The sequence below is a fragment of the Lepidothrix coronata genome, unplaced genomic scaffold (genome assembly GCF_001604755.1).
Source record: "Lepidothrix coronata isolate B3197 unplaced genomic scaffold, Lepidothrix_coronata-1.0 Scaffold12, whole genome shotgun sequence".
In the NCBI taxonomy this organism is placed as follows: domain Eukaryota; kingdom Metazoa; phylum Chordata; class Aves; order Passeriformes; family Pipridae; genus Lepidothrix; species Lepidothrix coronata.
In genome coordinates, this window is record NW_016690192.1 from 1,019,050 (window position 1) to 1,046,257 (window position 27,208).

Below are 27,208 nucleotides of genomic sequence, written 5' to 3' on the forward strand. Positions count from 1 at the left end.
TTTAATACACTGATTTTCACTAAGACTTGTTCAGGTCACTAAGCAAAAAAAAAAAAAACAAACAAAAAAACCCCCACAACCTTAAATGAAGAGGCTGTTTCCATACAGGTGACCTTGAAAATTAAAATTTCATTAAAAAGGAAGAATGCTTTCCATTCTTTCTAAAAACATCTGATGCTCAAGAAATGTTGGGTTTTTTTTTAACAAGAAAAAAAGTTACTATTTTAAGTTTTCCCTGAGCTTATGCAAAAAGAGAAGGAGCACAATACACCTGTGCACAGAATTGCTCATTTTCACTCCCCCTAAATGAGCGAGATGCTCATTCTGCACATTGTGAAGTAAAACAGAAAGCCTCATGTGCAAACATTTACTGCATAAAAAGCATCGTCACCTGGGATACTTGCTGCCTCTGAAAATTCTGATCAAAGATAAAAACCAAGACAACTCATTGTAATCAATTATGCACAGATAGTCCTCAGCCTATGTGCAATTCATAAAAATAACGCTAAAAACATAACGTGGATTTACATGCAGAAATGAAATATGGACATGGCCAGAACACTAATCTCCTGATTGCTATCTTAAATTGACAATCCCAGCACTTTGGGCGAGTCTCTGGCTAAATACAGCTCCCTTGGAGAAATTTCCAGCAGCCCTTTAGCAGCTCCCCCTTGCACAAGAGGAGCTGCAGAGCCACAGCCCAGGACCCTGTGAGGGTGATAGGAGGTTGCACTGGGGGGACAGCGCTGCAACAACCTGGATGCAGGTTTTACATCTGTGTAGGCAGAGATGATGAACCCACACACACCCCGAGAGCCCTCATGGTGCAAAGAAAGCAATTGCTGACTTATTTTAACAGAAGAAGAACAATACACGGTGGCAAACCATGTGTGATGTGCAGCAGGGGTTCCCCTGTACGTACACCAACCCCTTATACATATACCAACTATACATAGACCCCCCCATACATAGACCAACCAGAGGCAAAAGGCAGTGATCACACCCCCACACCAGCCACTAAATTCAAAAGGGAAGTCGAGGATGTATCCAGGTTTCAGGCATGTATGAACATGCTGTGATCATCCTCCTCACAAATACCAAATTCACACTTCGAGGTCTTCTCTGTGTCTTTTTCACTCACCCTTGTAACAGGCAAGTCAAGGAATTCACATTGCAATATCAGTCCTCTCCTCAACTTTACACCCCTCCGAAACCCGTAAAATATTTCTGTTTCCAAGTGAGGATTCATCCCTGCTTTGCTGTAGCTGACGTCCTTTCGTCACAGGTCTCACACGTTTTTGCCTAGGTGAGCCCCAAAGAGTGCGCAGTGACTTAATGAGCAGATCAATTACTGTTCATAAGAAAAGATACTGTCTCTTTAAAGGTTATTTGAAGGTTGATTGCTATCTTATTGCTTATATCCTGCAAATCTATTCAGCCTTATGAATGAATTTGACCTTTTTATACTTACTGGGGGGAAAAAAAACAGAACAGAAGTTAATTTAGAGCTCTATAATACAACACTTTTTCCCAGAGAAATGAAAGGGCATTCAAATCGATACCTGCACAATAACACTCTGATGAATGTTTGCACCCAATTTTCTCATTTTGCTAACTTGAGATTGGGCATTTTGAATAGTTCTCAAAGAACATATTCTTTATGTGCTGTGAAGTATGTGGTATTGTGTCCAAACAATGCTAGAGGATAATCATTATAGGAGTGTCACTGGGCCTGAAAAGGTCAGTTAGTTAGAAATGTCAGCTTTCAATGCAACTATGCCGGACCTTCCTATGTAAGGATCCAATTAAAGGGACATGCCAAGGTGCATGGAAACACCATGGTGACCCAGAATAATAATAAGGGATTGTGGAAAAGCTTGATATTTTTCTTCAAAAGTAATGGATTAGCCTTTAGAATATCTTCTCTGCAGTCTTACTTCGACTTTGCAAATATCACTTATTCTACATGTATCCAAAAAAAGGTCAGTTTTTTAAAACGCAAAGGTGGGGATGAAACAGCCTTACTGCAAGTAAATATTTTACCACTAAATGGGTAAAAAATTCTGGTTTCATTACTGAATCAAAAAAGTGTCATTTTAATAGAACTGCAAACTGTGATATTTGAGATGGATGTGGGTGATGTTTGGGGAGACAAATTGGGATAGGTCAGGGGACAGGCAGAAAGATCAAGGAGGACTTATTCTCTCGGGACATGTGAACCAAGGGAAAAGACAGTAGGAACAGCAACACCGTTCAGTGAGTGGGAGGCATCTCTGCAGTTATTACTCTGGCAAATGGAAAGGTATAAGTAAGAATTAGGAAGGTACTGATCTGCATGAAGGAGTAATTACAAGCAACAATATTACTTCTCCTTATCACAGCAAATGGAAATCCTTACAGCTCTTCAGATTCGGTAAAGATGAGAAATTGGATATAGTAAAATTTCCTAATTAGCCTCAGGACAGCTGAAGCCATCCTAATGGCACAAAAAAAAAAAGTACATATTTTCTCTCTGCTCTCTGTTAGCACATCATCTTACTGAAGTTTCCTCAAGTCTGGAACAAACTTTTTCCTGTAGCTTTACGGTTCAACTAAGACAGACAAGAGGGGAATTTCACTTTGAGCTGAGACTCTAGCATTTATATTTTATTTGTATGGTAGAGAAATTCTTATACAGTGGGTTCAGACAAACCGTTTGGGGTCTATTGTCTTGCTGAGAAATGAGGTTCTGACTTCCCCAGTTATAGTATTTTAGGCAAATGGGTGGATTAATCCCCAGTGTCTTAGTGATATGGGAAATAATTTCACCTCTATCTATCACTGAGTGTTAAAAGACTGAATTATTACAGGAATGATAAGTAATTTCTTTTCTCCACCACCTTTCCAAGTAAACTAGCGCGTGAAGCATCCCTAACAAACATGAGCAGTACTTATGTAAGGCTCTTTAAAATCTTTGATGCTATCCTTTGACACATACTTAGACCAAAATCAATGTACTGTTAATTAAAAAGGGCTAGCAAAAAACCCCGAGTTTTGGCCACAAACAACTTTCTGTCACATTTTATTAGTGAGTATCATTTCTACTAATACCTGGCTTATAGCTTCGTGACTTTGAGTTCATATTATTTTCATGCTTCAATTAGAAAGAAGTTGATAGCCAGACTATCCAGGAAGGTAATGGAAAAGTCTTGTAGCGGGGCTTAGTGGTGGAATTTATAGTTAAATGAAACTTTGAAATATACTATAAAACTTCTCCTTCCTTTACGTAGTTTCACTTGAGGTCTCATAAGCAGTAATATGTAGAAATGCAAAACTTAATCAGCTAAAAAATATAGCAAATCCCACATATCACTTTATGCAATGCCAGGAGAGCAGAAATATATTTTCCTAACCAGAGGAAATTAACCAGGCAACAGTCCTATATCTATAATTTAAAGCAGTAAAATATGTATGGCAGAAGCTAAAGCCACCTTAAAAGAATTCAGGGTAGCAGTATATCACAAATTAATGAAATGGAGACATTTTTAGAGCATGCAGCACTGATGATATTAAAGGGGGCAGACTATTTCACCACATAGATCAGACTGATAAATACTTTTAAAATCAAGCTTTTTTTCCCTGTTTAAAAGTGTAAGATCTCGAATATTAGGGGGAAGCACACACGAGTCATTAACATTTCTTATCAAATCTCCACAGAGATAAGGAATATCTCATTCTGTCCCTGCATGCAAACCTCTGATGTGGTTTACACATCAGGAAAATCTGAGTAAATCAAAAGGCAGGAATTATGGAGTCAGCGCTTACTTTGTGGCACCTAAAACAGAGCTGAAAGAAACTTAAAAAAAATTGCTTTGTATTCCATGCTGTAGCCAAGCTGGGCACTACGGCATATTCAGCTACCCTAGGTTTTTTAAATGCAATCAATTTACTGCTGCCAAATGTAGTAGGTTTATACACATCTGGGAAACATGCACCTACAGTGCTGATGAATTTCTCCTGACATTGCACTGATTTCAAGAGAATGTTATTTTAAATTGGCAGTAGAGAAACTGGTAGAGAAGGATAAAGCCCTGAGGATGGCTGAATCAAAGAGAATTTCAAAAGAATTTTCCTGATGGTTCTTGGATAATATCACATGTTAGCTATTTTCAAAGCCAATAGTTTCCAACACACTTCCATTTATGGTATCAATAATTAAAAAACACTTCAGTGGGAGAGGAACTTACCTTACTGAGAGGAGAAATTGGAAAGCTGTGTTATTATCATAAACACAGGAGATGCAGAAAGCTTTGTCTCCATGGAAAAGCTATGGAAACAGGGATATCTTATTTGCAACTATTGAGCAGTTACCAAAAAAATGTGATGTGATTGTATGTGCATGTTCAAAGTGCTACTAGAACATGATCACGCAGAAACTAAGGGCAGATCCTCATCTTCTTTATGCAACAAGGCCGAATTAAACCACCTGAAGCTTTGCTCCTGAAGCCCGAAGACAATTAGAATAGCACTAAGGAAATGTTTTGGATCAAATTCAGAGGTAAAACTAAGTTTAAAGAAAATCTAAATTACCAAAACTTAAATCTCATTATGCCCCACTCCCCGCCAGCACGGCCCTGCCAGCTCCTAATGAATTTTTAACGTCTTTCCCCCACCCCACCGCGCACATCAGCGCTGACTCCGGCACCCCGAGCTGTGCCAGCGCTGCACTCTAATTGTACCTCACGTGTCAAGGGGCAAGAAGAAAGGAGTGTGGCGAGAGCACTGATAAATTTAACTTAACATTCCTCCAGCTACTCAGCAGTAAGGCAGAGCAGTGAACTCCCCTCCACGTTTTACAGGGGTGTCAGGTACTTCAAAGGAATGTGTTTGAGCACGAGGGAGTCTGGCTCGCTCCCAGCTTATGCATCATTTGTGTCTGGCTGTTTCTGGAGATCCAAAGCAAAGCAAAGACTTCCTCCAGTTTGGGGCACGGTGTGGAGCTTCCTGTAGCTGTTCTCTTAGGGGTGCTGGAAGAGGTCAGCCCTGCATGTTGCATACAAACTGTGTAGTTGGAGCTGCATCTGTACTTCTTCCTTTTTCTTCCCCCCCCCGCCTTTTTTCCAGACTTCTCTCAGTCCAGATTACACATTAATGATCTATACCTGTTCAGTTTAACATATAAATGTGCTTTTAAGTCCAGCACTGTTCAGCAAGGTTTCACAAGGCCACACACGCATTGATCAGGGTTTGGAAATCATCTGGAGCAAGGCAGGAGGCAGTGGTGGGTCACCCTCACACTGTGGGTTCAGCACAGCATGGGCGGGGGGAAATTCAGGGAACAAGGAATGGGCACTGCTTCTGGCCCATCACTGATTCCTGGGGAACAGTGCAACAGCCACGTCCATGGGGAACAGTGTGGCTGCCATGAGATGATGTAGGTTTCTGTAATCCCACAAACTCACTTTTGAACGTTTTGGCGCTTGTGTCTCAACACTCCTTAATTGACATTAAAGGCATTATTTTATCTTGCAATTAGTGTCATTAACTGGCTGATCGATTTTCGGAAATAGTTTTAGTGGCACATGGAGAAGAGCTGTTGTAATACTTGCAAGGCATCACCATCAATTCCCGACTAAACGTACAAAATCTGGTCCAAGAGTTTCACGCGCACACACAAAAAAGAAAGATGATATTCATCATGACAGAGGTGCAAATCACAGAGGTCGCCTTTGCTTTTGAAGTTCTTTGTCTTTTCTTACAATCAAGCAATAGGGTTTTGGTAGCCTATATTGCTTGTGAGACACAGAGGACTTTCCCACTTTAAGTAAGGCTGAGTGACCTCCACCAGGAGCAAAGGCTGCCTGCCTGCGGCAAGGTGGAGAACAGAAGCAAGTCCCAGAGGATTAACAGGTGCAACCAAATAGCCCAGTCCCTCATTTGAATCAGTAAATTAAGGAATGACAGTGATTAAGGCCGATCTCAGCCATCATAACCGATATCAAGAGTTTGTAAAAGCAGACTGTCAGTGTCAGATCTTAGAGCTAGTACTCAAAGAATGAAATATTTTAAAGTAGCAGTCTCCAAAGACAGATAAAAGCCCTAAGGCTATGATTTATTTTATTTTATTTTTGTATTTGTAGGGCTGAAACTAGACCCTTTAATCCACAGGCTGACATTTTCCAATCCTACTAGGAATTAAGTGCCTAACTTTTTCAGCCTCTTTGAAAAATCTCAGCTTTAGGCTCTTTGGTAAGTTTGGCCTGATCCAGCACCAAGCTTCTTTTGAAAATGCCTCTATTGAAAGCAAAACTATATGCACTCAATTATGTAATCATGGAACAAATATTATTTTTTTTCCTATGTACCCAATATTGTAGATTTCTGGTTAAATATAAAACGGTAAAACTGGCATTCCAGAAAAAATACATGTTATGGAAAGCTTTTTCCCCCCTTTTAGTGCAGCATGTCTACCTACAGTTATTGAAGACCTTCCAACTAATTGCTGTGTTGACTGAGTAGATTGCTATATTAAAGTGAGAGATATGAAGCTATAGCTGCTTACTGTGACCACATCTATGCACAAACTCAACCTAGTCAACTCTTTCACTGTTCCAGTGATTCATCTGAAAATGATGAAGAAGGTATCATAANCTCACATTAAGTTATTCTGCTCCTCAACCCTCTTTTTCTCTTATTGAAAAAAGTGACTGCGGACTTTGGTGCCCTTATCCAAGATCTGAGTGTGTCTTGTGATTAAGACCTTTAGAGATTTTTTTTCTTTTTCCTCTAGAAACAAGGAATGCTGAAGATATGGAAAATGAAAAATGTGCCATGTTTGTCCTTGAAGTTACAGTCAGAATAGTGACAATGGCTGTATCACACTGTATTGTTGCTTTTATCAGCAAGTGCCCTGAGCATACATTAACATAATTGCAAACTGCATGAAAAGTGAACATGCAAAAATGTGATGCAATTGCCAATAGCCTCAAACATCTGTCCCAACAAAGTGTTCCTCCTCCTTATTTTAATTCTTATTACTTTTACAAGGTTAGTGAAGGAGAAACCATGTCACAGATTATATCTACATTCAGAGTGTCAGAACAATTATCGATGCAAAATTGTTATCCAAGCAAATGTGTGTCACATTTTGTTCACTTCCCATAACACCTGTTCACTTCGCTAACACATTGTTCCCAGTTAAAGCCAGAACTCATTAGTCCCAGTTAAAGCCAACCTGAGAGCTTAATACATACACACAGCTGAAAAACTGAAAAAGTTAACCGAAATGTGGCACTCTTTGAGCAGGGTGTACATCTGAACCTGGTGGGCAGCAAACTTCTGCAGCAGCTAATGGAAAGAAAGTGAGCCAGACAAACAGCAATAAACGAAAAGCCACCCAGCCTGAAGAGCTGAGATCACAGAGGGGCACTACTGAACCAACCTGCATCTCAGCCACGGTGCTGAGATTTCAAAACTCACAATGCCAAAGAGCCCAACACTTGCCCAATATAACACATTTTGGTTTATCTCCTCAAGAGGCAAACTACAAAAGCCACCACGAAGCATTTTCCTTTTACCTAAATATTTTCAGATCCACTTTGGGGTTCTCAGCCCTGAGCCTGGGCCTCCTGCCTCCCACCACGCTCATAGAGGGCCACCATCTCCTTACTCCCCAAACCGCTCACGTTTGCCACCAAGCTTGCATTTCCGTGATACTTGAACACACACTGTGAATTTGAGGGCATCTGCCCTGCAGATATACCACTAACTGTAACCCCAGGAGGCTTAAAGAAATATCAGCACTCCAATTCATAGAGTAAAGGTCTGAAGAGGCAGCTCTGTGAACGGATAACTGCCCGGGGCTTTGCCGAGCACAATATAGCTGTCACTTGTTATTAGGTGAAAGATTTTCTGGGGAACAGTGTTTTTCATTTTGCATGTCAGAGACGGGGGAAAAACACATTTAGACAACCATCTCTTTAAGAAAAGAGAAGAGAGCTGGGCGGCAGAGCTCACTTACCGGGGCTGGTTATTGTCAGGAGGTCAAGCCGTCGTTTCTGCTGAAAAACAAATTATAAAAGGAATTGTTAAAAGGGGACTAATTTTAGTGGGTCAGCTTAGACCTGCAAAGTAAGTGTTCTGACATTTATAGCAGAATTAATTACAAGTTACATGGCTCACAGTAACTCTTTTGGAAGGGATCCACATGCACTTTATGAGGAAGAAAAACCCCTTGCTCAGTCCTTTTAATGTGTTTTTATTTGCACTTATAAAGTGTTACTATTTCTTTTTTGGAACATATACTTGAAATGGATAGCTAGAAGCACAGATGGACCGATATATTTATAAAAGTGATTTCTGATTCCACAGGGAAGAAGACATGGAACCGGGACGAGCAACACTAAGTTCTTTATTCATATCAATCACTGACTCAATGCCTGTATGTGATCAAACACAATTATATTGCCTTGGGGTGAACCTTTCAAAGACATGTAAGAGTATCTAGACAAACTCAAGACTGATAAAAGGAAAGCTTCTTTTCATGCTGAGTGCAGTCAGCCCATGGATCTCATTGCCACCGGATATCCCTCACCCCAAAAGCTTGCCTGACTTGATCATCAGTGGATATCTGTACAGACAGCAAAATACAGGGAAGTTATTATGGCAAATAATCAAGTTTACACAGAGGAGTGTTTCTGGAAGGCCTACAAGACTTCACATGGCAAACCAACCTGTACTGTTAGAAGGTCAGGAAAATTTTCTGCCTGGAACAAGCTATGCCACCAAAGCCTTCGTGATGGTGGGGTGCATCTGAGGTTCCCTTTCCCTGTAACATTCAGCCAGTGCTGCTGCCTGCTCCATGTTCCCAGTCTTAGGTGATCTCCCCACTGTTACCTCTCTGTAGCCCACCACTTAAATCCATGTGCTCCTGGACCATTATCACCCTTTTCCACCTTTCTGTGGGCTGAGAGCTTTCCATCACAAGCAGGGCTTTCCCCATCTCACAGACTGTTAATGCCTCTTCATCATAGCACTTTCTAACTTACTGCTGTCTCCCTAATTTTGCCCAACAGTAGTGTGTCTAGCTGGTATTGAAGATTATACTGTCCAGTTTAATTTCTCTCTCCTAATTTGCTCAATAATGTCTGTGTTACTTTCATTTATTGCCAGCCCTATTGATCTTCTTCTAATCTAATTCTCATCACTGCACTCACTGTATTCCCTGTGTGACAGCTGAAAGTCCTTGAGGAGGCAACATCAACTTGGTATTCCCTACTGTGAACGCTCTTCCTTGGAAATTATGACTGATGAAACTCCCTTCCAAATCCATAATTTCTCTGTAGTAAAGCTTCACTGGCTGAAGTGCATGGACATGGTCATCCACTGAATACACTTGAGCTATGTGCCCAACGGGAACGTGGCCCGCTGGGAAGCCAGGTGGGGTGTGAGGCTGAAAAATCCCACATTTTCTGAAACCTTTCTGGCCTTCAGCACCTTAAATCTGGTACAACACAAATCACATTTGTGAGAGAAGTCCTATCTGTCTGTTTTCAGGGGCACTCCTTGTTCTCTCAACTCTGGTAAGTCATCCTGAGTATGACCCCAGCACTGTGTTCGACTGTGTTTGCTTTAGTATAAAATACCGAGGCCAGCGTGCGCCAAGTCTTTTTCCAGGTGTGCAGGGTAATGGTGAAAGGGAGAGGAATACCCTGCTGCTGCTTTGTGTCCCCTGCACAAGAACTGCTGTACCTACTCTGCAGGGGGCTGCTCACCCCCCTCCTTTCCCAGGGAGCAGGAAAGCAGAGTGAGGAATACTGTGTGTAAGCAAAGGACCCACCTTCCCAGTGGGAGCCGTAAGACGAAACATCTCCTAATGAGCTAAATTTTATATAGATCCTGCACCTTAATCCTGATTCATATGTACAAAGCTATGAAATGCCAGAGCTTAGCCCCCACTGGGCCAAAAGCTTTGCTTACATTTCTCAGCACAACTGGAACTCCAAATGCTGTATATCTAATGAGCAGCTAGAGCAGAAAATATATATCCAAAGCCTATACTCCGTGAAAGCTTCTCTACTAGGAAAAAAAAAGGTGGAATATAAATATCCTGCATCAAAGAAAGTTGCAAAATGCAAAGATTTGGAATAGAGAGAAAGGCATGCAGCCTGATTGGCCCCCAGTCCTGACTTGAGTCTATTAAATGGGGTAAAAATAAACATTAAATAAAAACCTAAATAGCTTAACTTGATACGTCAGGAAAACAAAAGCCTATAGGAGAGGTTAAACAAAATGGGAAATAAAATTAAATTATTAGAAGTCAAACATTCAGTTTTTAACTTTTTTTTTCCAGTTTGGATGCTGCCTTCAGGCTGACCTTGGAAAAAACAAATTAACTCCAGATCCAGGAAACCTCTGTGTATATGCTGAACTTTAAGCTCAAGTTATTTCTCTGACTTCAAGTGGAGCAGCACTGATCTTTTGCATCTAACACCTAACTGCTGCGAGGGATTTGAAATGCCACCAGGTCCTTGGCGCTGGCTCCACCCAAACGCTCCAGGCTGGAGCACAGTGGTCCCTGCCTGCCTGGTGACCAGGAGAGGAAAAAATTCTCGGCTCTGACCTTCATTGGACCTTGAAGAGGTTTCACTGATTTAGCTTGTCAAAGGAAGTTTGTGCACACTCACCCCAGCCCCGGAGAGGAGCAAACAGCAAAGTACATTGCAGAATTGTGCATTTAAACATGCAAAAGTACCCTAATTATGGATCCAACCACTTTCTGGAAATTCCAGCCTGCTCTCAGATCTCAGGGACTAGCTCTCTGCCGTTTCCAGGGCTCAGCTGGATGCAAGCAGCCTAGTAACTAGATGGATTTTTTTTAAAAAACAGACAGACTCACTTATGACTAGCTATAAAAACAGCGGTATTTGAATTTAAAGAGAGAGACATTACAAATGTCACACCCATTAATAAAATAATTTCACCAGAAGTATCATGGCTGTGGGGCTTTATATATTCACTTCTTTCTTCAGTGCTGAGAGATGCAAATTGCAGCTGTGGCCCCCCTCCAGCAGGATCACCCTCTCCCTGTTTTGACAGATTTCTTGAAAGACTCAGCTCACAAGATGTCTGGGTTTTTTTGTTCTGCCTTTAGGAATTTTCCACTTCTCAAACACCTGCCCCTGCTGAGATGCTTGGGACCATCCCAATCTCCAGGCAACCTACTGTCCCAAGAATTTCTTACAGTTTGAGCACTGAAACACAATGACTGTCGTTCCTGGTTGGGAAAGAGGTGACAGTTTCCCATGTCTCTAAGGCTGGATTTCACCTACGTTGACAAAAAGACATTCCATAAGAAACACCAAAATGAATTCCACAGCATCAGCCATAATCTGAAAGAGGCAAACAGAAATGTTCCCTGTATCATCACAGTATTGCTATTGCTATAATCCTGTCCTACCCTTGAGGGGCAGCATCCTCTTTTCCACTCTGCTGGCTATCTGAAATCCCAAGGGCAGGAAGAGGTGACTCATCCCAGCTTCCCACCTCCAGCAGTTTCCATGGTTGGCACTACCCAGAGGCACAGTCCCCACAGCACAGCAAACCTGCAGCAGATCGTGTTCACTTCCACAAAATTAACACAATCTTTAATTAATGCAATAAGCACTGATGAGTAATAAATCATATTAAAATACAAGGAAGGCAATTTTTTAATAAATTAAGCATTGATTCACTCAATAAATATTAATCTACTAAGCATCAAGAATTCATTATGTTTTAGAAAACCAGTTGAAGAACGTCGCTGGTGAGCTGGTCTGAAGTGTGCAGAATGGTCCCTGTTCACCCATAATATACACTTATTTTTAGCTAATTCCTTAATTTATCAAGTTAAACAACTTGCTTGAAAGTCAGCCTGGATTATTATTCCATTGCAAGATGCAATTTTCTCGACATAGATTCTAACTCACCCCTCAGTTTTTTTCCTGTTTCTTAGTAACTCCTTTTCCGAGTGCCTCCTTTCTCTTCCTTGATTTTGGTGGTCTTTAAAATATTTGCTGACTGGTGTCATTTAATTTTCACCTCATTTAACTTAGAGAGAGTTGCAAAACTTGAAAAAAAATGCAGGGGGAGTGTAAATTAACTCATTCATTTAAGTTTAGCTTATCTATGAGATGTTCTTTCACACTTTGCTCTCTGCAGAGTTCTTCCAACCTTTTATAGAGATGTGGGATGTGCTGCACTTGCTTTGACTCTTATCTACAGATTAGCAAAAGAGAAGGAAAAAAAGCCAGATGCAAAGATGCCCCACGAGACTGATATGGAGCTGTTTCTGTAGCAACCGATGATTTTCTTCTCATGTAAGAATGAGCCCAGTCATATCTAATTCTGAATGTATCTGGGCCTTACTTGCCAGCCAAAGCTGTGTCAAGTATAAAGTCAATATAGCCAGAAAGAGTGATAAAAAACCAATTATAAAGTCATCTTCCTACTCCTCCTCCCGCCATGATCCAAAAAAATATTCTCACCCCTGCCTTCTATCCCAGCACATCATCTCCAAGCCCCCAACACCCAGCAGTGCAGAGAAGGGGAGATGGAGGTGGCAGCAGCCATTCAGGGATCTATGGCATATGTGAGGTCACTGTGCTGGGAGCTTCTTCAGCTTCCCAGGCACCCAAGTCCCAGGAGCCAGTAGAGGTTTTCTAGACAGCAAGGGCATCTCTACCTGCCCTGCTCTGAGTCTCCATATAAAATTCCTAAGCCCTAAGCTGACATCAGCTTTAGAAGCTCCTGTTGGGTTTGTGCCATTTCACTGCCTTCCCTCTCTGGGCAGTGTTTTCTGCAGCTGTGAACCCAAAGGCAACTGCCCATCTCAACAGCAGCTCCTGCCACAGTCCCCTCACAGGATGCTGGAATTGACTCTCTGGGACCACACGAGGATTTTGTCTTCCAAAATGTATTTTACCCAGGCTGGTCTCTGCTATTGATCTCCTCCCTCTAATTTCAATGTGGTTTGAACAGGTGTCTGTCCCTCACAACCTTCAATTTACTGTGCAGTTCGGAGGGTTTAAGATTGAAATCAAGCGTGCAATTATTTTTTTTTTTCCTGGAAACTTTGCCACAAGTTGTCACTAAAAGTGCCTTTTCCTTTTGACTTCTAAACTAGTGTTTCTCTTCTCTAAACTGTGTTGACATAAGAGTAATTGAAACCAGTGTATCTAATCACAAAATAAAGATGAGGATGTACTGAAGGGTGAATTTCACATTTCTATGGCCTTTATTCTTGCCACACTCTGTAACATCAGTGCTTTTGAAAGCTGTCCTCGAACGTTATGCCATGAAAGAACCCAAAAGTTCAGAAAAAGATCAAAGAGATCCCAAGTGTGCAACTTGGCACAATGTGGCTGCCCACAAGCACCACCATAAGCCTCCTTGGTTTTGCCCTGGAGGGATTTACAGCGGAGGGGAGGGAGAAGAGGCAGAGTGGGGAGGTCAAAGGCTGTGTCCCATCTTTCTCATTGCTACCTGAGGGGTTACAAGCTATGAACCTCAGTTTTTTGTGCTCCTATGCAAAAGACACTTTTGTGACAGAGGAGTGCAAACCTAGTTGTTGTTGGACAGGTTAAGAAATATTCAGGGCTAGTCAACATCTGGAAAAATTTCCTAATGAAGGAGATAAAGAAAGGTGTTAGAAAAAAGTGAGCACTTCACATCGGCCTGGATCCTCAAATGCAAGTTGCACTGCTTGTACCCTCCTTCCCTTCAGAGTGCAAGACTTACCTCCAAAGAGAAACTCCTGATTTAAGTAATGATCTCAGCAAGTTATTAATTCAAATCCTGTTAAAATGGATAATTTGATGATTTAAAACTGCTGCTTTTTTTTTTTTTTTAAGCACAGTATGCTGAGCAATGATCTTTTCTTTCCATCCTGAAATCACAGGCTTTTATTCATATAATGAAACAAGATCTCACATTTTGTACTTCCCTTATGATTAGCTGCTAAAGTTTCCTGGTATAATGATAAAATGAACCAGTCAGCTTGTTGACACTTGACTGGGATTTTAGCAAATTGCATCTGCTGTAGCCTACTCTGTGGAATCAATTATTGATAATATAGGTGTGGAAGAACATTTATAAAGTGGCTTGGGATATGTTATTCCTCATGCTAAGAACTATAATGAGCATTTTAAACCATTTTAACAGTGACCTCTACAGACACTTGATCGCTGCAATATCTGGTAACTCAATTCTGGTTTAGAATCAAAACCAAGTCCAAATATTGAAAGACAGCGCCAAACTATTAAGTTACTTTACTCATACTTCTAGTGCACATATTCTTCTACTTAATATCTGACACCTGTGTATTTCTTTCCCAAAATCAGTGATGCCTGGTACCTTCCTATTTTTCTAAAACACTGCTGAACAAGTAGCCAAGACCCCTCCTTCTCCCCCTTTGAACCATTTGTCTCAGGAACAGAAGATTCATGCACAATGTTCTTACAGTCCTGTTGTGCTCAAAAGCTATTTAGAAAGAACATTAATACAAAAAACATTAAGGAAAGGTGGAAAAGCCATGGGAGGTGTCTCTGGGCAGACACACAAACACTCTGCAGTACCTGTGGCAGAAGTGGGAGGTCACAGCCCCAAAGCCTTGGTGAGCAGGTGGCTACCAAAAGCAGTGGACCATTGCCCAAAGCCATGGGAGGCCGAGCACCCTGAGCAGCTTTATTGGTCACACTCATTTCATGGTCTCTTCCACATATTCTTGAGTGACATCTACTGGTGCTCCATCTATAGGTTGCCTTTTTTACATATAGCACACTCATTAAGATAGCAACCCAATTCCTAGTGAACCACTAGGAATCAAGAAAAAGCTCATCAGTTCACCATAAATATTAACAGTCACAACAAAAAGTTGTCAAGGCTGTCTGATCTCTGGAAAGAGAGGAGGAATGAATTGCTTTGGAATGACCTGATCCTTAACTTTGCCAATAAGAGTTATGACAACCCGAAGCCTCTTCAGTTTTCTATCCTTCTGCATTTGTAAATAAGGATCCTTATGCACCTTAGTGAAGGAATTAAGTACATTGGTAGCAGCTTTATGGTTTATGATGTATACTATGCACATACATATTCTCAGATGTAAAAGGACACTTTGATTAGTTAATAACACTTTGTTTTTAAACCAAGTCAAAATATGGCAAGCAAATCCAATCACTTCATTGAACCCAACTGGCAGACTTGACTCAGACCTCCCAGTTTCATGGGCTTCTATCCCTTATGTTAATCCAAACCTGAAATGCTGAGACAAATTAATGCACAGATAGCCAGGGCTCTGGGCCCTCTGCACCCTGAGCAGAGTATGTGAGTCCATGGAGTACAGCTCACAAACCCTGGTATTTCTGCCACAGTAAAGGCTGGGGGAAAAGAATGGATGATACAGCCAATGCCTTGTGTGTACTTTGCTCTGCTCTTTCCCAAAAGCTCTGGGCCTGAAAGAAATGAAGGAGGAGAACAGGCCCATTTCTCCATGGTCTGCCTCCACATCCAGGCTGGAATCAAACCCCTTTGTAGTTGCTCTAACAAAAAGGTGGCTGTGGCTGTGTGCACATTTTAAATGTACTTACACAGCAAGGGTTCAGGATCTACTCAGGCCACGATTTACCTCAACATTTTAGAGGGTTAGTTTTGGTGACACACTGCCACGCAGGTTTTTCGTACTTTGTTGTATTACTATGTAAATTGCAGAGCTGTGGTTATAATCCTGTGCTTGTGACATCAGTTATTTAATGCCTATACAGATTATTGTAATGCCACAAACAACAGATTATGTCTTAAAGTACGTGGTGAGCAGCAGGAGCCAAAAAACTCTTCCCTTTAAATTTTATTTATTTTGAAAAAATAGAGTAAACAAGGGCAGGAAAAACTATACAGACCACACAGTGCCATTAACAACCTAAATCTATACATGATGCAGATTGCTTTAGCATTGCACAGCCATTCTTTAGTTGTGATTCCTGTCTTACAATAAGTTTTACAAAGGAAAGGAGCAGTATTTGTGGAAGCAATTATGAACTTAAGTCCACCATTTGTTGGGGGTGGGGGGTAGGGGGGTAAGCAACAGTGTTCAATTAATGTTTAATTAGAAACAAAGCATATCTACCTATGCCAGTAATGGGATATTGACTAACTAGCCATTGTTTATGGGTTGGTTTAGATAACAGACAGGACAGATTAGCCCCCAATACAGGCAATTTTAAAACTAAACATGCAGTTGTAGGAGCCTGTGATTACAAGGGAGGCACAAATTCAGAAGTTCATCCCTGCTCTGGCCCATCTGGACCTTGAGATTGAACTCCAGCTACAAGTGCTCTGACCAGCAGATCATTTCTCCAGAACCTTCTTTTACTGTCTATAACTAAATAAATATTTATTCAAACTGGGACTTAAGTTCCAAAATTAATGTCCAATCTGAGTAGTTTAGCTACCAGCTAGTAGCAGTTTAATAGCAGTTGTCCTATTCTCTCCATGTCAACTAATACTAAGTTTAGTAAACTGTCACCATGCCAGAATTAGCTGGTAGTGAGAAGACTGACGACTGACTTGGCTTCAAAGAAATTACTGTTTTGGAAAAAAGGAGTCTGAAGGAGATCTTGGGAAGCTTTCTGAAACATGAGAAATTTTCACTGGTAGAGTCCTTCTTTCTAAGAACTTAAATACCTTCTTGTTCCAGGAGCAGCATGTGTTTGCACTCAGTTTAGCTCCTGCTCTGGATTAGAATCCTGCTCAGGGCAGCACTTAACTGAAAAACAAAGCTCTGAATTACAGCAGTGACACTATCCACTTCCTAATACACCTGGGCCCAGTCAAAAAACCCACATCTTTGATAACCTTTTAAGAAACAGGGCTCTTGTGGTTTCACACCATAAAGACAGCAATACAAACAGAAAGAAGAAAAAGACGTATAAAAGATGCAACACAAGAGTAAATTCCTTCTGAATATGAAATTTCCCAAAACTGATTGGGTTTTCATGCATAAAACTTATGAGTTATGTGTTAAGAAGTCCCTGTGATTCAGCAGCAGAGTGAAAATAAACACGACAGAACACTTCTCTCAATGCCATTTTCTCCGGCTCCCTAGAGCCTAAATCCCTCCCCCGCCAAGAGCTCCCTTCCTTTACTTCTGATGTGGTGACAATTACCTGGTTGTGTTTATCTCAGATGTTACTTTCTCTCAAGGTGTTGGAGTTTCCCTGAGCTGTGTGAGAGCACAGCACAGCAATTGCCAAATCACAGTTCCTGTGGTTGAAGGTATTCTGCAAACACTCACAATATATTCCCTTTCCACTTAGAGATGGCAATATTTAAAGGCTACCAAATGACTTGTGTGCAATAGTAATGCATGACATTTTATTCAGAAGAAAGCCTCAATAACAGGTTGCATTTCTGGTATATCACATTCAAACATCTCAGGAACTTAAGACTTTCAACAGAGCAGATTTCAGCTCTACAACCAAACAACATTTTTACCTGTAGTAGCTTCAAAGCCACCAGCCCCAAACCTACGGCTCCGTGCATCCAAGCATCCAAAAGGAGAAGACAGAGCTTATTTGGTTTTGCAATTGAGTTTTGCAGTTACCATCACTGTAGTTGTATATAAGCACGAGCATAAATATATTGCATATATGTCTGTAGAATCACAGACACGTACAAACATTCCTGTGTGTTTATAGTGTGGTGTGTCTATTGCTTTCTGCATTGTGCACAGAGAAATAAATGTTTATAAAAGTAAATGTTTATAAACAAGTATTTCAGACAAGGAAGTGATATATGCTGGGTATTGTAGATACAGAAGAAAAACCTAGGAAATACTCAAAATTATCATCAACATGGCAGAACACACATTTCCTAGGAAAGGCAGCATCTCTTTAAGGAGTCACAGGAAATCAGTGGGAGGGGAGCCAAAGGAACTGATTTCCAATGCACCAATGATTTCATTTTTTAATCTTCAGCTCTAAATTCACAGGCCCTTTACTCCTGTCACATTCACTTCTTTCTCTTTCCTTATTTCCTCATTTCCTCTATCCAGCAGACGTGCTAAAGCCCAGTTTCATCTGCATTTTCAAACTGCTAATACTATGGGAATGTAAACCAATCGGATAGGAAATATTCTATTCCAAAGACTTGCATAACAGCTGGACAAAATCAGTATTTTTTTCTTTTGCAGCAAAGGGGTAACTGATGCCAGCTCTCCAAGCTCTTCTCAGGCTGTCGGGGCACCATTGCAGCCAAAGACTTTTCTGCAATAGGGACAGGCAGGAGGGAAGGGGAAATAACTGTGTTTTCACATTTAAATTGGGAGGATTATTTAAAAATCTCTCCCCCCATATTGTGTAATGTTTCTTGATTACTGTAGGTAAGTCGAGACAACACGATAAAAATTGTAGTGAAAAGCTAAATTAGAATCTAGTATGTATGGACAAATATATAAATTTATGTGCCTGACTATTGTCTCATCTAATTTCAAGCTTTTCATCTAATTTCAGTTTGAGTCTGTTTCCTTTCACAATCCATGGCAGCGAGTTTGTTTTTCTATTCCTCAAATATTTTTTTTTTTCCAAACCAGACCACTGCTTGTCATATTCACTTTAACAAATGATTCAGAGCATCCCAATCTTCGTTCTTCTAAACCCTACCTATTTAATTACAGCCTGTGACAGCACTGTCTGGGGAAGTTAAATGGCAATAACAAGGGAGGGCTATCCTGAAGGCAAAAGGTACAATATGACTTTCTAAACAGACCCAACACTTTCTCATTTGTTTCTGAAGTAATTTCGTTGTACTTTTCTGTGGCACATGCTAAAATCATTACTAAATCCCTGTAACTGAATATCTTGAGCCACAGAACTTGTGGAACAAGGTCCACTCAGGCTGTAATCCATATCCAAACTCCTAAAGACTAACAGGGCAGCACTGGGACTCTGCAGCCACTTCTAGGGTCACTCTGCCTTTGTACACTATCCAGTGTGATTCATCTTTAATCTATGGGTAGTGTCTCTAGAAATGCTGATAAAAAATCAATACATATTGGTTCCAGGCTACTGGAACCAATACATACATACATACATACAATTCTATACATCTGAACTGGGACATTTTTATCTTAAGTTTTTAAATTTGATATTTTAGCCCAAACCCTTCACCCAAGTGCTTTAAAACATTCCAGAGGCACTTTTATTCACAACAGTTGAAGAGAGCTATGTATGTCACAAAAAATATGTCATGTTAAAGGAGAAAATAAAAGTTTGGCTCATCAAAATCAACAAGCTGAATTAGTTTGGAGGAGAGCAGCCTCAAATGGAGACCTCCATAAGGAAACAAGGCCATCCAGATATTACCAGTTTGTTCCTCTCCTCAGTCCAGGCCAGGTTATTCTGGCTAATAAAATAGGGAACAACATTTGTCCTGTACATTGAACAGAGATAAGAGGTCTGAAACCCTCTTTTCATTAGCCTCACTGCTAACTGCTTCAAATTATCTCTCTTTTACAGTTCTATAAGCAATTCATTGGGGACCTGCTACCTGATGTATATCTAACAGTGGTTAAAAATCCCAGAACACACACTTGTGGAAAGTCTGTGTGGTGACTGGCCAACACAGGACTGTTCTGAGCAGTACCCAAAGCGTGGGGACTTCTGTGGAAGAGAGAAGGGAACCAAATGCCCTATTAACCAATTTCTAAATGAAACTGCTAATTTTTTGCATCACAAATGTGGAGTTGCTTCAGGGTTCAGTCCAACCAAAGGCTGAGTTTCCCCTGTTCCCTTTGCTGAGACAGTCACTGAGGGCAGATTGTGTCCCTCAGAATCAGATCTCCAGAAGACAGACGCTGAGATTTACTCGTGCCCATGTAACAAAGCAAGAACGTAGGAACTGTGTCATGAAGCTACTCTTAAGCAGTCAGCCTTTGGGTTACACAGAAAATATGTTTCTCTCAGTAATTTGAAATGTGGATGTTTACCTATGATTTGTGAGTCACTCTGAAGTTTCCATTTTTTTTAGAAGTAGATGGTTCTGTATTTTAATTGCTGCCATTGCCCTTATTTACGTTCTTCGCTTATTAGAAGAAATCCAAGAGGTTTCCAAACATCCCTTGAACATTAACCTTAAAAATTAATTATGTAGATGTTTACAACAACATTTCCACACTGTGTTTGGAAAGCATTTTGCTTCCCCAAACAGTACATATTTCTTAGTTAGCAAAAGAGCTGTGGTATGTCAAGAATAACTCTGAAGGAAGCATCAGTCCATCATTTCAAACCAATTTCACAGTTTCAGGAAAGGTGAACAAAGTTTCCACAGGTGAACATGCCAGGAAAATTTATCCTTGTTCTTAGCCTGAACTCTATTGTGTCAGACAGCAATATTTCAGGAATTTTTTTTTTTTTTTCTGAAAGACCAACACAAATGTAAATGTTCCAATTTATAGTGGCAAAATTAGGTGTCAGATTCATTCCTGTTCCCAGTGAGCCTAAATTTTTCTTTTGGTCACTGAAGACAGAGAACATTTTTCCTTTTGAATTGTAGCTCCCTTCGCCACGGTCCTGTGGGTTCAGATTGCAGAGCAGACACGGGGCTGGTGCAGGAGCCCTGCTTGACTTTGCCCTCGCCACTCCCAGCCTCTGCAGAGGCAGACAGGCAAGTTTATTCCCCACAGACCACTCCAGAAGAAAGTCTCTCCACTGTGTTAGCCACCTGATATATATCTGTGCTCATTTACAACTGGAAAAAATATGAGAGTTCACCTCTTTTATATCCCCAAATAAATAAACTGAGCGGTTCAGACAATACAATAGAATCACTATTTTCAAATGAGCTTTTTAATGAAGGCTGAATAGATTTCCAGCCCACATGAGCAGAAAACTAAGTAAAATCATTGGGGATTACTGTTAAAAAGCTCTTTAAAAAAAAAAAAAGAAAAAAGAAAAGAAAAGATAAAAAGAAAGAAGAGCTGATCACAGGGCAGAAAAGGCACTTTGCATATTAGGAGCTGGCAAAGCAAGGGGCAGCAGAGAAGAAAGTGTTAAGAGACCTGAAGATAAAAAGGTGCCATTAGGAAGCTGGCTTTGGAGGAGATTACACAGAAATAAGATGAAATTTTTCTTAAAAACAAATAAGCAAACAAAGCAGCTCCCCCAGCCCTCTGATCAACAAAGAAATCAGAACTGTCAGCTTTCATCTGCCTCGTACAATAAACCTAAACTCAAAAGAATAGTTAAGTTTTGATTCAAGCCACACAAAGCTAATTTTTACTGGCCACAGCTTTTGCTAACTAGGTGTTTTGGACTCTGAGGAACATGAGATTTTCTAGGTTGGGGGGTGTTTTAGTATTGCTACTGTGTCAACTTTGAATTATGCATAGATTTTTAAATATGGAACTGTTCCTCTACTTACGATGAAAGGCACATTCACATCATATAAAATTGGGAATGGGGAGAGCTAAACAAAGCCAGTGAGTTCTGAATTGATCACCTAAAACATCTGTTGTATTGCTTAGGAATTGCAGCACATATGGTATATCAGAGCATCCAATATTTGGAGGCACACTACCTATGCAGAACATCCATAAAATGTCAGAAACACTCATTTTGGCCATTTCAGTCTTAACTCTGAATGTTCTTCTTTTAAATAAAATGCATAAAATTATTTCAGGGTTTATTTTTCTGTTTTATCATGTCATTTGATTGCAATCAACTTAGCTCCTGCCCTAAGTCTCCCCTATGTTTCTGTACAGCACTGGGAATACTAATAGTGTTCAAAACAACAACAACACCATAATGAAAAAGAGGAAAAAAAAGTTATCACCTAAATGTGATCCTTCCTATCTAAGCCACTTGACTCCTTGCACTTATTTTGAATCTCACCACTATTATGGCACAATAATCCCACAGCAGCCTTCACACAGGATCTGTCAACAACAAATCAGCAATATGAATTTTAAACAGGATTTTACTCTGATGCAACAATCCTGCTATGTCACACTCCAGTCTTGCCAAGAGCAAGGATGTGACATTTTTCAAGAACAACTGACCTGGGAGTGAATTAAGCACCCAAATGCTTTTTAAGCACTAATGTATTTTTGAGAATCTGGTTCCAAGCATCAAAATCTCACTAAAACAGGTCAGACTGGAGCCTCTGATTTTGTGCTTAAAAATAGGAAGGCAAGATATCTCAAATCATCAAGTAAAAGTACTTTTTAAAATCCTACTGCCCCATTACTGGCTTTGTGCTCCCATGAAATAAAGCTATTTTGCAAGTTTGGCTTTGATTTGGGGGAGATAAGAAAGGCTGGACTGTCATATCCACTCAGACAGTGGAAGAGAGAGCTACTGTGCAAAACAGAGAAAATACCAAATGGGGTATTGAAGCCACAGAGTCATAGGAGCCATCAGGTTGAAAATAAATTCTTCAACAGGGAACTAATCTAGGGAACAGTACAGGTTCAGAAAAGATGGCAGAGATCAGCTAAAATACCTGTAATTTCTCTTGCCAGACTTTCCTTTAACCAGTTCAAGCTCAGGAAGAGGTAAGGGTGAACCATGAATCAACACTTACTGAGTCTCTCTGGTAAACTTATTATTTGTTGCAGTCTCTGTTGCAGAACTGGAGAAAAAACTCTTTCCCCCTGCAGATAAACACTAATAAAAGTGCCTGTGCTTTCTCACTGCTTTGAACCTAATCCACTGGTAAAATCAGTAACAAGTTGTATAATTCTTAAAATCCCTCCAAAATTTCTTGGATTGCATTCTACAAGTGATTACAAAGAAACCCAGCACTAATTTACCCTTTATACCATCAGGCAAACTGCAAAGATCCTACTCATTCTTCTCAAACATTGTACTTCAGAATTAAAAAATCCTTTCTAGGATGGCCAAGAGGTTGAATTGGGTACCAGTTTTGACAATTCCAGCTCACAGAAACAGAAGGCAGTATGGAACCCAAATTACAACACACAGAATCCTGTACCATTTAAAATAAGTTCAGTGCCCAGCCAGCATTGTCCAGTTTAGCAGGATCATTATTTCTAACACTGGAATGCTAAAATATAGTATTTAATGAAACCAAATTGTGTACTTAATGATAGCCAGCTGAATAACTCTGAAAATGAAAAGCTTGTTTTCTCTCTTTGTACTCTGAGGTCATTGTGAAACCAAAGAGGGCAAAACTCACAGCTCACATTATCTGTGCCACAAACTTATTCTAAACCTAAGAGGCCAAAAGTTTTGTAAGAAAAACAAAATTCAGAGCTTTTTTTAAAGAGCACATCACAAGAGCAAGAATGTTGCCGAAGCACATAGAATTCTGTGAGGGCTCCCTCTTTTGGCAACAAAATAAAAGCTTCACAGATCATCATGTAGAGCTTTTCACAAGGGTTTCTTTGCTTTCAGGAGTACAAACATCACATCACACACACAGACTGGTCTTATGGTATTTTATCTTCTAGAAAGACATCATCTGCACAAAAGTCTTCATTTACTTCTACAGAGAATGCTTCTGCTGTTGAATTTTGGAGTTACTAATACTGTCCTTTGATTTTGCAGAGTACTTGGAGCAAGAGGAGCCACTCAAAATTCCAGATTTCCCCCCAAGGGCTTGCTGGGAGCTAAGAGTTATAGGACTGGCCAGAAGCAGGCAGAAACAGAAGCAATTTGGCATTGGCTGGGATAAAAATCACAGGATTAGTCAAGAAAATAGGTCACAGAGGACAGGCCACAGAACAAGTGTGAAGAACGGCTTTTTACTGATTAGTCCCTTCCTGGGAAGTGTGCCAGAAAGTACAGAAGGTCCCCAAGAAACTTCCTTTTAATACTCAGGCCAAGTTTCACTGTGTGGCTTTTCCATGGAAGCTCAGGGTTAGAGTAAAGCTGTGAAAGGGAAAAACATCTAGAAGTTTTCTATCACTGTTGGGATCGCTGGTATAAAAGCTTTTTACCTGGGCACGGGGGTTTCTGAGAGCTGCTGGTGGTTTGGGAAGGAGCACTGCCCTGAACGTGGGCTGCATCAGCAACCTGCTGCACCTGACTCTGCATCCCACCTCGGGCTGGGATGCTCAAGGAAGGAAAATCTGCTCACCTGAGTTCTTACCTCATTTCTCAGTAAAATGGAGTCTGGGGTCAGTATGCACAAGCTACAAGCAATTTAAGGCAAGTTCTTTAGTATTTACCTGTTCCAGAACCATAGACCTATTCATACTAATTTGGCCTCGGATAGGAAAGAGGATATAGAAAGATAGATATATTCATACAATTATATGTATATAAGTATATATACATATACAAAACACCCCCCTTTCCTATTTTTTTTAATGTATGTATAGAAAGATAGGAAAGACTTGGGATAACTTTTTCCTTTGGCTTCTCTGTAATTTGCATCAGCTGATATTCTGAAACTCTAATTTTGTACAACGTGAGCTTTTTAGCAACTTTTGGGAAGGGTTATTGATATTTAAAAGTTCATTATGTTGTAATTCTCTCATCTAGGTCTCAAAGGCTTTTGTGTTACTGGTGTCTTGTGGGGAAACTAAGCACAGGGGTGCTGGTTCTGTGAACTCAGGGAGAGCTCCTTAAAAGCATGACAGGTATTAAGGGGTCTTTCAATTTAAATACCCTGTCTGCAAAAAGCAGATTATTCTGGATTTATACACACAAAGAGAATATCATGCTAACTTTTTATTAAAAATTAAAATCTTTAGAGTCACAACAGAAATCAATATACCACAATTTGAGTGAAGTAGAATGATGATCCTGTGGTTAACTAATTGAAAAGGGAATTGAGTAATCTGTCATTCTCCCTGCTCTGAGCAAGTTAGCTCTGGATGTCTTAAGCACTGCATTGTAGGCTCCTAAAAGACTTGGGCATCATGTTTTCAGAAGAGATTTCAGCAAGCAAAACAACGTTTTGAGTACATACATAACCACAAGTCTGATTTTTATATTTTGCCCACCCTGGAATTCTGGCCTTTTCTAACATCTCAGACTGAGGAATGAGATGGTTCAAACAGCCAACTTTAACAGCGTGGACAGTGAGAATTAAAGGCATGTCCACATGGTCTGGTACAGTGGAGCACTGCTCACCTCTCAGCTGGCAGGGGAGGACCCACTGTGGCTGTAAAATCACTCAGAAAGGTGAGGCTGGGGAGGAGCTGCCGAGAGGTCCCTGAGATGTGCAGAGTTCTGCTGAACCCAGTCCTGATGGCTTAGAGCAACACCAGACTTACCTGCAACTGGCTTTGTAAAGCACCCTAAGAGGTCTGACTCCTTAAATCACTTCTGAAAATGAGACTAAACTTCCTAAAGTACTCATGCATTGCTCTGCATAGTGTTGCAGAGGTCAAGTTCTAAATTCAAGAGCTCTTCTGGAAACTGAACAGCGCGGCTGAGCAAAAAGGCTGTTAGCTTTCCTTTCTTTCATTCTTTTCCTCTTTCACCAGCATAAGTTTGTTCTATCTGGGATAACACTGTGCACTGTCGAGATGTTGGACTACGTTTTTTGTGCTCAGATTGTTGTTTGCTGTATGTATATAAATAATTACATACATCACTGCCTGTTTATACTGTGGCATAAATCGGGGTGAGGTGGGCGTAGATGGATAACCACTATGATTTAAAGAGTAAAGGCAACACAACTGGGACAAGAGGGAGGGTGAAGACAGGCAAATCATGATGCAATTCTGTATGAAAATACACCTGAGTAAACAGCACAGGCAAAACCTCCTAAAGCTTCAGTATGGATGGGAATAACCCCCAAAATCTGGAATGATGCTTCTGTTCATGCCCTCAGTGCCTTTCTCGCATCCAGCTGCAGCAGCTCAGGAAGAGAAGTGTTTGCCTCCATTTTGAATTTGTCTGCCTTTTGTCACAACCTTAACTTCACTGAATTTTGGGGGTTTGCAGCCTTATAAAATGTACTATTCAAGCTTCCAGCAGACATGCAGATTAGCCTTATCCTAAAGCACCTCATCTCTATTTATCCCGGGATAATTAGTCACATAAATTAGAAGTCATTACCAAAGGCTACAAAACCCTTTAGCAAAGGCTTTTGTTGACAGGCTAAACTGCTTAAAATACTTTTAGGTCTGAGGGTGGGAAGAGAGGGGTATGTATGTGGGAGGGAGGTGAGGGAAGAGAAATATCCTCATCAGAAGTAAATTCCGGCAGGGAAAATGAAGCTGCGTTAATCTGTATTCATTCCTAAAGAAAGACTTATACCATTGTATGCTGCCACAGTGATATATAACAGAGGGCATTTAAAATGCCAAGCCATAAAAGTGTATTTTCTTCATTACATTTTCGTTGAATGCTTTGATCTTCCCATTTTACACTATAAGTTTGATTCATCATTACTTTCCAGTAAGAAGCTGACACATTTGATTGTGGAAAGAAGAATTCTTATCTAATTGCAACTTGTAAGCACAGGATTTAGTGTATTGTTGCCTGAAAAAATGGAACTGTCTAAATTATTTTCCCTGAAACTAACATCCTCAACAAATAAAAGCAACATATGATAGCTGGGCATAATTAAAGAAAAATGACACCTACTGTTACATGAATAAAGAAAATATGTTGATGACAAGAAAGGGGAAAAAAATGTGATTTCCCTGCAGTTTTGGTAAAACACAAAAGCATCACATTTCAGTTCTTTTAACACATTTGTTCAATGAATTGGAAAAAAAGCAATCCCACCCTCCAAACCAGCCTGTAATGTACAGTTATTTCCCTGCAGTCAGAGCAATGCACGTCAGACATTTTGGATTTACTGTGCATGCACAGCAGCCCTGCCTGAGTGTCCGGACACCCAACAGTCTTTTCCTGAGCAATGGCACAGAAATGAGAAAACAGCCATGAAATTCTGGGCAGGTAAAAAACCTCCCTTGAAGGTTCCTATTTACAGCTTCACTTCCAACAGCTATTTTGATCTTTTAAGGTGTCTATACATATTTTATACAATCAGTTTTCAAGCAACTTTCTGCTTCTTCAAGCCTTTTTTTTTATTATTATTATTTATTTTCCGCTTTTTTGCTCGTCGTCCTTGCTCCCTCACATGTGCTTATCTATTCCCTTCCCCAATATTAAACAACTCACAGAAAACCACTGGTAACAAAACATGTAATATTCCGTTATCATTTGGCATTTTACCATCCAAAGCTTAGGGTATTTGTCTTTTTTTTTCCTTT

At 40.4% G+C, this 27,208-nt stretch overlaps 1 protein-coding gene across 4 annotated transcripts in view; it reads right to left on the minus strand.

The window, feature by feature from the left end:
* Positions 1-27,208, minus strand: part of LOC108492771 (BEN domain-containing protein 5-like) — a 922,669-nt gene that overhangs the window by 426,765 nt on the left and 468,696 nt on the right. For all 4 annotated transcript variants that reach the window (XM_017805436.1, XM_017805435.1, XM_017805434.1 and 1 more), the window contains exon 6: positions 8,000-8,039. In XM_017805436.1, coding sequence (XP_017660925.1) covers positions 8,000-8,039 — 40 coding nt within the window. The remainder of the gene's footprint in view (positions 1-7,999; positions 8,040-27,208) is intronic.